Below are 12,480 nucleotides of genomic sequence, written 5' to 3' on the forward strand. Positions count from 1 at the left end.
CTATAAAGGCACAGTATGGATGCTGCCCGATGTTGCAAGAGCCCAGCACTCTTGCTAACATGTTCCTCCTAATGGAGTGAATCTGTAAGCCTCACACCCAGGTAATCGATGGAGCTAACCTGATCCAAAATAACACCATCTAACCTTATAGTGCATTTCTTCTGAGAACCAGAGTGGAGCACCATCAATTTAGTTTTCTTCAAGTTCAACTCTAGACCAGAATTCCGACAAAATAGATAAAAATTGTCCACAAGGATTTGTAAACCCATAGGGGTTTTTGAGATGAGTAGGGAGTCGTCCACAAAAAGGAGAATAGGAATTTTCTGATCGACTAAAGTAGGAGCATCATTCTGACATGCCCTTAGTTCTTGCACCACCTCATTAATAAATAAGGAGAACAGGAGTGGTGCTAAAACACAACCCTGACGGACCCCCCCTTTTAATGGGGAATTTATTGGTCAACTCACCTTGGTTGCCTATCTCACTTGCGTGTATGTTTTTTCATGCATGCGTTTCAATAGGTAGGTTATATTAGCTGGTATACCTATTTTGTGTAGCGCCCACAGCTTTTCTCTTGGGACCAAATCAAAGGCAGATCGCAAATCAACAAAGGCAACTTATAAGGTTTGCTTTGCCAGGACTACATATTTCCAATGTAGCACCCCCCAACCTAAAGGGCTGGTCTAGGCCGGAACCCCGCCTGTAGCAGAGAAAGAATCTGCTGTTCCATGACCCAGCTCGATAGTCTACCTAGGAGCTGTTTGGCGAAGTTTTTTGCAGGTTGTCAATTAGACTAATCGGTCTATAGTTGGATGGGAGATTTGCGTTACCCTTTTTGTAGATGGGGATAATTTCGGCACCCTTCCACGACCCAGGAATCTGTCATCCCTCTGTAATTTTATTCGACAATAAGTTGATGTACCAGTTCTATATAGATGGCTCGGATCTATAAAGATTGCCTGGGATTTTATCTGGTCCTGGGGCTTTACCAGGTTTCAAGGAGTTGATAGCGTCGGCAGTTTCTTCTAGGGAGAACCAAATGTGTCCCTCGTGATCATATAGACTCCCGTTGGGGGAAGAAATAGCAAGGTTAGCATTTGGCAAAGTGAGGATCTAATCCCACGATGTTACTATCAGGAGCCCCTGGAGTGGTAATTTCCTCATAGAAGTGCTCCACCCAACTTTCAGGTTGGATATGATTCCTTAGGTTAGACCTGCCCCCTTTCTCACATTTAGTCAACAATTCCCAGAAGAGCGTGTTATTATTTGTTTTGTGGCATCCAACAGCTCCTGCCAAATAGTCTTCCCAGGATTTCTTTGATTGTAAAATTGTCTTCTTATACAGACATCTGGCTTGTTGGATCGCCCCCGGGGTCCCATCCTTAATGGCCTTTTTGCGGCCAGACTTGGCCCTCATACATGAATCGTTGAACCATCTATTGTTAGTCGAAACCCCACATCGTGGGCTTACCATAAGTTTTTTTTTTTTTTTTATAAAAAACACTTTGTCAAACTTCAATCATGTTTTCATGAATACCAAGAAGTGGAATAGCCTTAGGATCGTGATCTTCATAATCTGACAAATTATCAGTAAATATTTGGTAGATCTCGCGAAACAAATAGGGATTCGACAACACTTTTAGCCACCCTACCTTCGTGTAAACATTATTCAAAATAGGGGGAGGGACCATTGTGAATTGCGTGTTCAAGGTTCTACCAAAAATGTTCCCAGAAAGGGTGAGTAACAGGGGAAAGTGGTCGCTCTCACACCTGGAATTTACCCTCATATCTCTCAGTAACGGCCAAAGTCGCACATCCACTAGGAAATAACCGATAACACTAGTCAGAGAACCTCGTTGGAATGTAGGTGCAAGGTTTAAATCAGAAGGAGTGCGACACCATTACAAGCCCTGAGGCCAAACTTTAAGCATAGTGAGGCTAGCTGAACTGCAACTCAAGAACGTGGGCAAGGGATGTCACCATTCAATTGTGCAATCCCACATAGTTCGTCCTCCTCCACGGTTAGGTCACTGAAAAACACAGAGGGTTCAAAGGTGCAGTTTACATCCCCAGCAATGATTAAATAAGAGTTAGTTTGTATAGTATCTAGAAAATCAGAGTAAAGTTCAAATATGTGATTCTGATCCACGTGAAACAGATCGAGCATATACATTAATAAGAGTTCCATTAAAATTCTGTTGGAAGGAAATTTATAAACCCATCAGATCAGGACAATCAAATTTTAAAACCTTATAATCACATTGAAGTTTTGAGTTTAGAAGGATTAAAAGACCCCCTTTGCACGACTTGTTGCTTTCTCTGATGGCTGTGCAGGGATATTGAAGGAAAGGAACCCAGCTATACTAGTTCGACCCTCGACCCAGGATTCTTGGAAGAGACACACATCTTTGGTCTTTATATAAGTGACCCAATCTATATTGCCCAGTTTCCTAGCAAGGCCAGCTAGATTCCAAGTCATTATGGATAAACCAATAGTGTCTGTTTCAATACCATAGGTTGTGGGAGAAGCATCCTCGAGATTCGACTCATTAGTAATGGTCTTATCAAGACTATGCGATTGGAATTCCTCTAAATTGACCCTGGTGAATGCTTCCTGGACAGAAGACAGTCATACAGAACCATGGTGCGTAAGTTCGCCTTGCTCCAAGGGATCCCTCCTGTTTGTAGGGGCAATATAACCAGACACAAAGGCCTGGTTTGGATCAACTAGTTGGGAGACTAACATAATACCTTCTTTTTTTTTGCCCCTTGTGCTGGTGCACGCGTGCAACAAAGTCAATGAGTTGGTCTGCCATGATTTTATCCAAGAACACAATTGAAATTACATCGAAGTTTGACCCAGGGGGACTCCATCTTTCAGTTTTTAAGATGTCCGTATAACTGAGAGGCATTCCTGTCGATAACGTAGCCACTGGGTAACCTTATTAATCCGGGACTCTTAAGTTTGTTTTGGAGAACTTGTTTTCTTTTGTTATGGTCCTGATGAAGTGCCAATGGATCCGGCTGGGCCACTAGACACGAAACATGTAGCCCCACAATAAGAGGCACCCTAATAGGTTCAGTCCTCTCGTGTTTGTAGTGTTGAGAGTTGGTTAGCATAATCACTCAATTTTTACTCTCACCTTGGTTTTAATCTTGGTCTTCATCTAATTGATACTGATAAAATTGATGTGTGTTCCAGATGGATAACCAATTTTATCTTTCCCTTCTCTCCATACTGCTCAGGTACCTAGAATAAGGTATCTCATCTATTTGACTTGATTCGACCAGTCAACCTAAGAGCAACATGGTCAATAGCCCCCTTTGGGGAGCCCGACAGGCATTGCAGCGCCGGCCTGTCAAGGAGCTTTCCCGATGATGAAGCTAGTCATCCACTGGGATGCTTGAGGGTTCTTGCTCCTGTTGGATTAGGTCCCCTTGAATCCCTCTTGTTACTTCCCCCTTTTGGAACAGTGTACCTTTATATGACTATCCCTTAAAAACAACTTGACATCTTTTTCTTCAACAACTTATATAAACAGAGTCCCAAAGCCTCCATTCACAGAGCGCATGCCTGCCTCAATTGTGTTTTGTGCAATGCATCAGTACACCAAGCATGAATTAAAGAATGATGACATTAGGCCTCTCTTCAGAGACCCAGGACCCTGATGGAATAGTGAAGGGTCTGCAGTGTTTAACCTGGCTCTGGCATCCTGAAGCTGCAGTGAATTTGGTTTACAGGTTTCAGAGTGAGTTTGCATTGCAGCCATAGTTATTCTGGAATATGAATTACTTCTGGGCTGAATCTGGAGCGAGGTTGTATTATGAACTGATCCACAGTTGAAGTGCATCCAGAATGAGTCTGCAGTATCGGCCCACTCCAGATTGTGGCCCTGGTAGGCTGATTCCCAAGGAAGTGTGTTGTTGATAATGTAGTGGGTTTGGAGTTCCGATCGCAGCAGGAGTTTATCAGGATTGAGTCTGGAGGTATGAGTTCATTCCATAGTGAGTAAGGAGTATGGACCGCTGCTGGAATGAATCTGGAGTATTCCGGTTCAGTCGCAGAAATGTGCTGTGGTCAGAGCAGTGTTCCTGTCTCACTTCGCATCCTGTTACTGCAGCGCTTTGCAAAGTGTTGCAGAGGGGGTCAGTGCCATCCTGGAGCAGTGGAAATTTCCCAGGCGGCAGGTATTTATTTTCGTGCTTCTGTCCACAAACTTTCTGATGGGAAGCACAACAAGAAGGGGAACTTGACCTGTGGGAGAGCTGTGTTCAAAAGGCCCCATTAGTAGCATTGGGTCCCGTTCGTAACACAACAGTGTGTGCACAAATCTGAAACAACCGGACAGAGGGAGGGGAAATAGGAAGATGGCGTTTCCCCAGGTATAAATGTGTCTTAAATGGGTAAAGAATTTCTCCACAAGAGCATTAACTACATATAAAAGATCCAGAATCCACACTATAGTTGGGGGGGGGCGTTTATGGGGAGCGTCTCACAGGTCTCTGCCAAGTGCACAATCGGCGCCCCCTCAAGCAGTGTCCCTATTGTGCTTCAAGCCTCCAGTAGGCCTGACCACCACTCGCCCCCCCCTCCCCTTCCCAAGTGCGCCGAAATCCAGTTAGTCCAGGGGATGGATTTCGCAGAAGCGGTCCTGGGTGTGATTACCGGAGGCAGGTTTGAGAGAGACTAAAATTTACTGTATGATGCAGAGAATTAATGTTGCAAATTAAACATATACTAGTATTTGTTTTTCATTTTAAAGTTAAAATTTCATAACTGGTCTCTTGTATTTTCTATACACTTAATATCTTTGTAGACTCCTGGATAGCTCAGTCTTTGCTGGAACATTTCCAGAAAACCACAGTTGTGTACCTCAGCTTAATATTTTGCTTAAAATCCAAAGATATGCAGTGTACGTTGAAGAACCATAAAGAATCTCAGAATGAAGTGTGATGTAAATTTCCACATTTCTATGTTGTGTTTTCTACCTTGTTGGCAGAAAATGCAAGTTCTGTTTATAACTCCTTGTTCTGCATTCTGTATTTAGCTAATGGTGTGCAAAGAACTGCAGTTACCCCCAAGTGAATTCCCAGGAAGTGCTGATTTGGTGTCCATTTCATGCCATTCTGCCTCAGCGGAAACTTCATCTACGCAGGTGAGTCCTGTGACTGTTAAATATGTCCACACGACAAATAATATTAGTCTAGAACATATATCTTTCTTAAAGATGGCCACTAATGCCTTCAAAACAAATTGCCGAAAAAACAGCATGTTTTGATTGGTGTAAGTTTCTGCTAAGAGTTATCATATGTATTAGCTCAGCTGTTTCAATAGCGGGAAATCATGGGTAGTATCGGATTGCATTCAAGTTGTCTGTGTCCTATAGTTGTGGAGCCAAGTGAGAGCCCATCATTGGAAAAAGATTGTCTGACAATGTACACAATAAAGGGCGAGGAAATCCTGTGATTGGCCTTTAATGTAACTTGTACAAGAAAGTAGATGTCTATTGCGAAACAACCATTATTTATATACTAGTATCTGATTCAGTGGCATGAGTGTAATGCACATTTTAATAGTCTGGCACAGCCAGAGCCTTTGTCATTAAGAAATGCACAGAGAGGATTCAGGTCAGCATCATTCAGCCATTTATTTGTTTTGGTCACCCTCTTTCAGTCACTGCTTGAATAAAATGTAATTCATATTTTGAACACTGTATGAGTATTTCTTCCTCCCCAACTTTTCATTGAATGGTTAGGTATATCAGTCTGTCTATAGACTCCCTCTAATACATTGTGTGGACTGAGATGTTATTAAACTGCCACGCAGAGAGATGCTACTGGCCAGTAATTGGGCTCTGTCGGCACTCATGTAGCCGGTCTGACCTTACTGCACCAACCATCGTCCGCCAAAGGCAGCTCTGCCCCTACCATACCACTAACACAACCATACCCTCCAAAGCTCCCATACTCCACTTTCTTAAAGCAGTTTTTCCCACGAGTCCTTGCATTCAGCAGTTAGTTTTAAATGGAAATCACAGAATTAAAAAACAGTTGAAGCAGTTAAGTAGCCCAAAAACATTGCATAACTGACCAACTCAGTCAGGATAGACATTTAACAAGCGCCCTGCTTTGCAGTGACAAGTTACCTTGTCTGTCCCATTAAAACAGAATCATGTACATGCTTCTGAAAACACTGCTTTCTGTATACCGAACAACTTACAAGGGACCACCTCCACTGCACACGTGGGATAAACACTCAAATCCCATGCAGGATCGATCCAGCACTTTCTGCCAGGCTACCCTACTGTAAAGTTGTGCACAGGGTCTTCATATAACTTTGTTGAAAAGAGATCCCATAAACACATGCAACTTATGATTTTGAGGACCGTGTAAAGTTGAAAAGATAATTGATTTACTCTGTTACTCTGTAACTCTGTGTTGGTTGTGGAGGTTTCAATACCCAACCTCTCCTCCCATTGGACCATTTTAACTCACCTCTCTTACTTGCCATCCATTTCAGTGCTAAACACACTCAGAGGAAAAGTAGTTGAGGGGCTGAGAGGTTCATCTTGTCATCCGAACTACAAGCTGTGTGTGAGCAAAGACTTCAGGAGAAAAAAATAACTCTGGCATATTATTATTATTATTATTATGATTATTATTATTATGCCTTTAGATCAAATTAGATGATAAATAGTGTCCATGAACCAAAAAAAGAGGTTTGAGGGAGGAATGATATACCTTTAAAACAACTGCTTTTAAAAAGCAGTTTTCAGCAGATGTTTTTAGACAGCTGTAAAATGAGAAAACCAAGGAGGATTGTGTATGTTTCTATAAAGCTGTGGTTTTTCTGATGGCCAGAAACGGGACACAAGCAGCAAAGTGAGTGCTTATTTTTTCATGCCTGTTACCTTTTAGATTGTCTTTTCATTTCTATTGTAGTAATCACTGCAGTCTTATTTTGATGCAGGTTCTTTATTTAGCAGCCCCAGACAACATTGTACAGGCAGAGGATCCTTCACCACCAGCTTCCTCCACTCCAACCTCCACCCATAGAATTCCCCACACCAAAGGTTCTAATGTTACATCATAGCACAAGACTGTGCTAATATATCAATATACATAAGTGTAAAGAATTACATACATTACCTACGTTACAATACATCTTCCCTTTTTATATTTAAAAAAGATAAAATAAAAATAATATTAGAACTTCCATACACGTATATCTTATCACAAAAATACACTACAAGCAAGTTACCCATTTTCTTTTTAAATTCATACAGGTTGATAAAAACAGAAATTTAAAAAGAAAATCTAACAGAAAAAAACATTATATTTTTCTATTAAACCGTATTAACACATACAAAGTCATCAAACCTCTTTGGTTTGGAGATAATCCTACCAAACCTTCCAGTGTTGATCTGACTGTCATTGATTCTACTGTTTTGTAAGTTTTGTGTACCTGTCGTTTCACTATCACGCAGCGAATGCTGAATACTATAATGCATTGGTGTTTCAAGCGCACGCGTTTTACGGTCACTCCTCACTAATCTACTGTATAAATTTACCTCTTCACTACTCGCCTTTTCATCTGTTTCCAACCAATCCTAACTCTTGACATTCTCTGTTTCAGCTTGTTTAACATTCCTACACTTGGAAACCCTGCCGAAATGCCACACTTTCCCATCACTTAATTTAACTGAGTTACGGAATACTTCATATACTTTCAGAGGCTCTGAATATCTGATTTCTCCTTTTCTCTCTTTCCTCACTCTAACCCAATCTCCACATTTTACTTTGGATTCTCTTGTTCAGATTTTCTTGTCATACCACTCCTTATATGCTTGTTGATTTTCAATCTTACTTGATCAGGTGACCATTCGACTTGCTTACCAGACGATAGCCAACCAAGATCCTTGCTGATAGGTTCACGACCTCTCATCAAGGAAAATTTACTTTCCTCAGTGACGCTACTGGGAGTAATTCTGTAAGCCCAAATTAACTTACATAGCTCACTTTCCCAATTCAAACCATTACTCTTGGCCAACTGGATACTCCCTTTGATGACCCTGTTGAATCGTTACACTAAACCGTTTCCTTCTGGATGGTATAATGAGGTAGTGATAAGGATTACACCATTTCTTTAAAAAAAAAAATGTTTATTTCTCAGCCACAAATTGAGGACCATTGTCAGTAATCATAGTTTTAGGTAGACATTCTCTTGTAAATGTTTGGTCTAAAAATGTAATAATTCTTTCACATTCTGCCTTATGAACTATTTCAATCTCTGGCCATTTTGAAAAATGGCCCACTGCGACCAGAATAAATTTGTATTCACCATTATTGCATTCCACCGGTCCCACCACATCCAAACCTATCTTTTCCCAGGGCATATTGGGGCATGCAATGGGTAATAACGGTGGTTTAAATGTTTTCTGACACTTAACAGAACTATTGCATTCTATGCAGTCTCATTTTTTTTTCAATTTGCTTATCAAGACCAGGCCACCAATACCTGCTTTTGACTCTTTGTTTAGTTTTGGATATTCCAAGATGTCCTTCATGACATAAATCTAGTATCTTTCTCCTAAGAGAAACTGGAGGTACAGCTCTTCCACCTCTGTACATCATATTGTTTTCTAAATAAAGTTCATTTCTCATCTCCCAGAATTTTTTTCCATCTGCCCCAAGATTTCTTTTTTCAGGCCAACCTCCATTTATGTAACCAGCTATTCTTTTTAAACTGTCATCCTTAATCCATCCTTCCTTCCATTCCATAATATCAATACCTTCCACTCCCTCATCAAATAATCCAGCCACGCAACTCTCCTCACCCATTAGTTCATCTACATTTTTAATTGGTAATGGCATTCTACTTAGAAAATCAGCTTCTTTGTTCTTGACTCCAGGCTAGTACTGTACATCATAAGTAAAATCCAACAATTTTAGCGACATCCTGCTCCATCTCGGAGATGCATTTTGTAATCCAGCAGTCGTCAAAACCTTTGTTAAAGGTTTATGATCAGACCTCAACAAGACATGCAGTCCCCACACAAACTGACAAATGGTTCAGTGCCCACACACAGGCTAATGTTTCTCGCTCTATGACTGAGTATCTCTTTCAGCTGGGGTCAAAGACCGTGATGCAAAGGCAATAACCCATTCATTGTTCTCATCATCACACTGTGTTAGTACCGCCCCCAAACCTTTATTACTTTCATCTGTTGTCACAATGGATTTGCATTTGGGATCAAATCCCTTCAGAAATGGTGCTTTACAAATTAAAAATTTTAAATCCTGAAACGCCCTTAGACACTCATCTGACCAAATAAATTTGGATTTGTTCTTGAGTAATTGTCGTATATGATACGTTTTTTCAGAAAAGTTCCTAATGAACTTGGAATAAAATTCAATTAAACCTAGAAAAGCTCTCACATCCTCTTTCCTAGCAGGACAAGGAGCCTCTTTGATAGCTTCCACTAAAGCTTGCTTCGGTTTAATGCCATTCTTGCTGATGCTATGACCCAAGTAAACCACTTCTTCTTGAGCCAATTTACATTTACTATACTCTATTGTCAAACCTTTCCTCTTAAGGATTTCTAGAACCTGTTTCAACTTATTGTCATGTTCCTCTCTGTTTTTACCCATGACTAGGATGTCATCTTGGAAAAACATCACCCAGAGATTCCACTAAATATATTACTCATAGTCCTTTGAAACATTGCTGCAGCTGATGCTAGTCCAAAAGGCACACGGGTATATTGATAATATCCAAAAGGCGTTATGAACGTTGTGTATTTCTTACTATCCTGGTGTAATGGCACCTGATGGTAAGCAGATTTTAGATCGATAGTTGAAAACCAACACATATTCTTTGTTGCGTAAAACATTTCATTTATGCGTGGTAATGTATACTGGTCAATTAAGATGTTTTTATTCAGCTCCCTAAGGTCCACACATAATCTTACTTTACCATTGGAACGTCTTACAACTACTAATGGAGAAACCCATTCTGCTGACTCAACTTGCTCAATAATGCCACCCTCCACCAGATTTTTCAATTCATCATGACGCTCCTCCTTAATAGAGATAGGTATGTGTCTAACCTTATGAATACATGGAATTGCTGATGATTTTAATTCTATTTTGTGCTGAAAATCATTCAACAGCACCACGTTACCAGAAAATAATTCTGGGTAAGAATCCAATTTTCTTCCTTTCCCTCACGATTTTCTTTAATTGTCAACATTGGATCTGGATTGTTGGGGTTCAAAATTATTCCTAAATCACCCTGGTCCGTCCAACCTAAGACTGAGGGTCCCTTTTTAGAAACGTACAATTTGCACTGTGCTTCCCTTTCTTTAAACTGAAATTCTAACTCCTGGAAACACACAAATCCAATTTTGTCTCCAGTATAGCTCTTGGCAACAACCTCAGATTTGTCAAGATGCGTGCCTAATTTTTCCACCAATTTATCCTTCCATACATCTTCATTCACTATGGTAAAGGGTGAACCTGAATCTGAAATCGCCTTAATCATAACCCCTCCTACCGCCAATTCACACCATGGTTTCATCCTTTTAACTTGATCTACACCTAAAATGTCGTAATCTATACAAAACACCTGATGAACATTCGTATTCTCCAAATCATCGGAATTAGAGTCACTGTCCTCTCTAATGTATTTAACCCCTTCGCTGCCAGGCCTTTTCCCCCTCCTGTGCCAGGCTTCTTTTTGGCTAGGGGCAGTTCGCGCTTAGGCTCTCATAACCTTTTGTCCACATAAGCTAGCCAAGCCAAATTTGAGTCCTTTTTTTTCCCAACATCCTAGGGATTCTAGAGGTACCCAGAAGGAGGCCAAGAAATTAGCCAAAATACAGTGAAAATTTCGTTTTTTTTTTTTGTTTTTAAATGGGGGAAAAAGTGGCTGCAGAAGAAGGCTTGTGGATTTTTCCGTGAAAATGGCATCATCAAAGGGTTTGCGGGGATAAAATCACCAGCTTCCCAGCTTTCAGGAACAGGCAGACTTGAATCAGAAAACCCAATTTTTCAACACAAATTTGGCATTTTACTGGGACATACCCAATTTTTACAATTTTTTGTGCTTTCAGCTTCCTTCCAGTCAATGACAGAAATGGGCGTGAAACCAATGCTGGATCCCAGAAGCCTAAACATTTCTGAAAAGAAGACAAAATTCGGAATTCAGCAAGGGGTCATTTGTGTAGATCCTACTAGGGTTTTCCTACAGAAAATAACAACTGAAAAAGAAAAATATAGAAATTGAGGTGAAAAAAACGGCAATTTTTCTCTACGTTTTACTCTGTAACTTTTCCTTGCAATGTCAGATTTTTTTAAAGCAATATACCGTTACGTCTGCTGGACTCTTCTGGTTGCCGGGATATATAGGGCTTGTAGGTTCATCAAGAACCCTAGGTACCCAGAGCCAATAAATGAGCTGCACCCTGCAGTGCGTTTTCATTCTATACTGGGTATACAGCAATTAATTTGCTGAAATACAAAGGTTTTCTTTATAGCTATTTTTCACTCTTTATATTTCCAAAATGGGCACAAGCTAAGGTGTTGAGGAGCAGTGGTTATTTGCACATCTCTGAATTACGGGGTGACCATACTAGCATGTGAATTACAGGGCATTTCTCAAATAGACGTCTTTTTAAAACACACTCTTATATTTGGAAGGAAAAAATGTAGGGAAAGACCAGGGGCAATAACACTTGTTTTGCTATTCTATGTTCCCCCAAGTCTCCCGATTAAAAATGATAACTCACTTGTGTGGGTAGGCCTAGCGCCCGTGACAGGAAATGCCCCAAAACACAACGTGGACACATCACATTTTTTGAAAGAAAACAGGTGTTTTTTGCAAAGTGCCTACCTGTAGGTTTTGGCCTCTAGCTCAGCCAGCACCTAGGGAAACCTACCAAACCTGTGCATTTTTGAGAACTAAACACCTAAGGGAATCCAAGATGGGGGGACTTGTGGGGCTGTGACCAGGTTCTGTTACCCAGAATCCTTTGCAAACCTCAAAATTTGGCAAAAAAAACATGTTTTCCACTCATTTCGGTGACAAAGTTGTGGTATCTGAGAGGAGCCACACATTTCCTTTCCCCCAGCGTTCCCCCCCCCCCCCCCCCCCAAGTCTCCCGATAAAAATGGTACCTCACTTGTGTGGGTAGGCCTAGCGCCCATGAAAGGAAATGGCCCAAACCACAAAGTGGACACATTACATTTTTTCACAGAAAACAGAGGTGTTTTTTTGCAAAGTGCCTACCTGTGGATTTTGGCCTCTAGCTCAGCCGGCCCCAGGAGGGGCAGAAATGGCCTAAAATAAATTTAAACCCAGACCCTCCCCGGGAGCGACCGTTGCCTACGGGGTCGCTCCACTTGCATGACACTGGCGCAAAAAGAGAAAAAACAAATCCCCGGTGCCTAGTGGTTTCTGCCCCCTTGGGGGCAGATTGA

General features: G+C 41.1%; 1 protein-coding gene across 1 annotated transcript in view; it reads left to right on the top strand.

Moving 5' to 3' along the window:
- The window catches only part of NUP133 (nucleoporin 133), a 942,256-nt gene that overhangs the window by 118,103 nt on the left and 811,673 nt on the right, over window positions 1-12,480 (top strand). Inside the window, exon 4 of the mRNA XM_069234985.1 lies at window positions 5,049-5,156. Coding sequence (XP_069091086.1) covers window positions 5,049-5,156 — 108 coding nt within the window. The remainder of the gene's footprint in view (window positions 1-5,048; window positions 5,157-12,480) is intronic.

Source organism: Pleurodeles waltl, chromosome 5, assembly GCF_031143425.1.
Source record: "Pleurodeles waltl isolate 20211129_DDA chromosome 5, aPleWal1.hap1.20221129, whole genome shotgun sequence".
NCBI classification, from domain to species: domain Eukaryota; kingdom Metazoa; phylum Chordata; class Amphibia; order Caudata; family Salamandridae; genus Pleurodeles; species Pleurodeles waltl.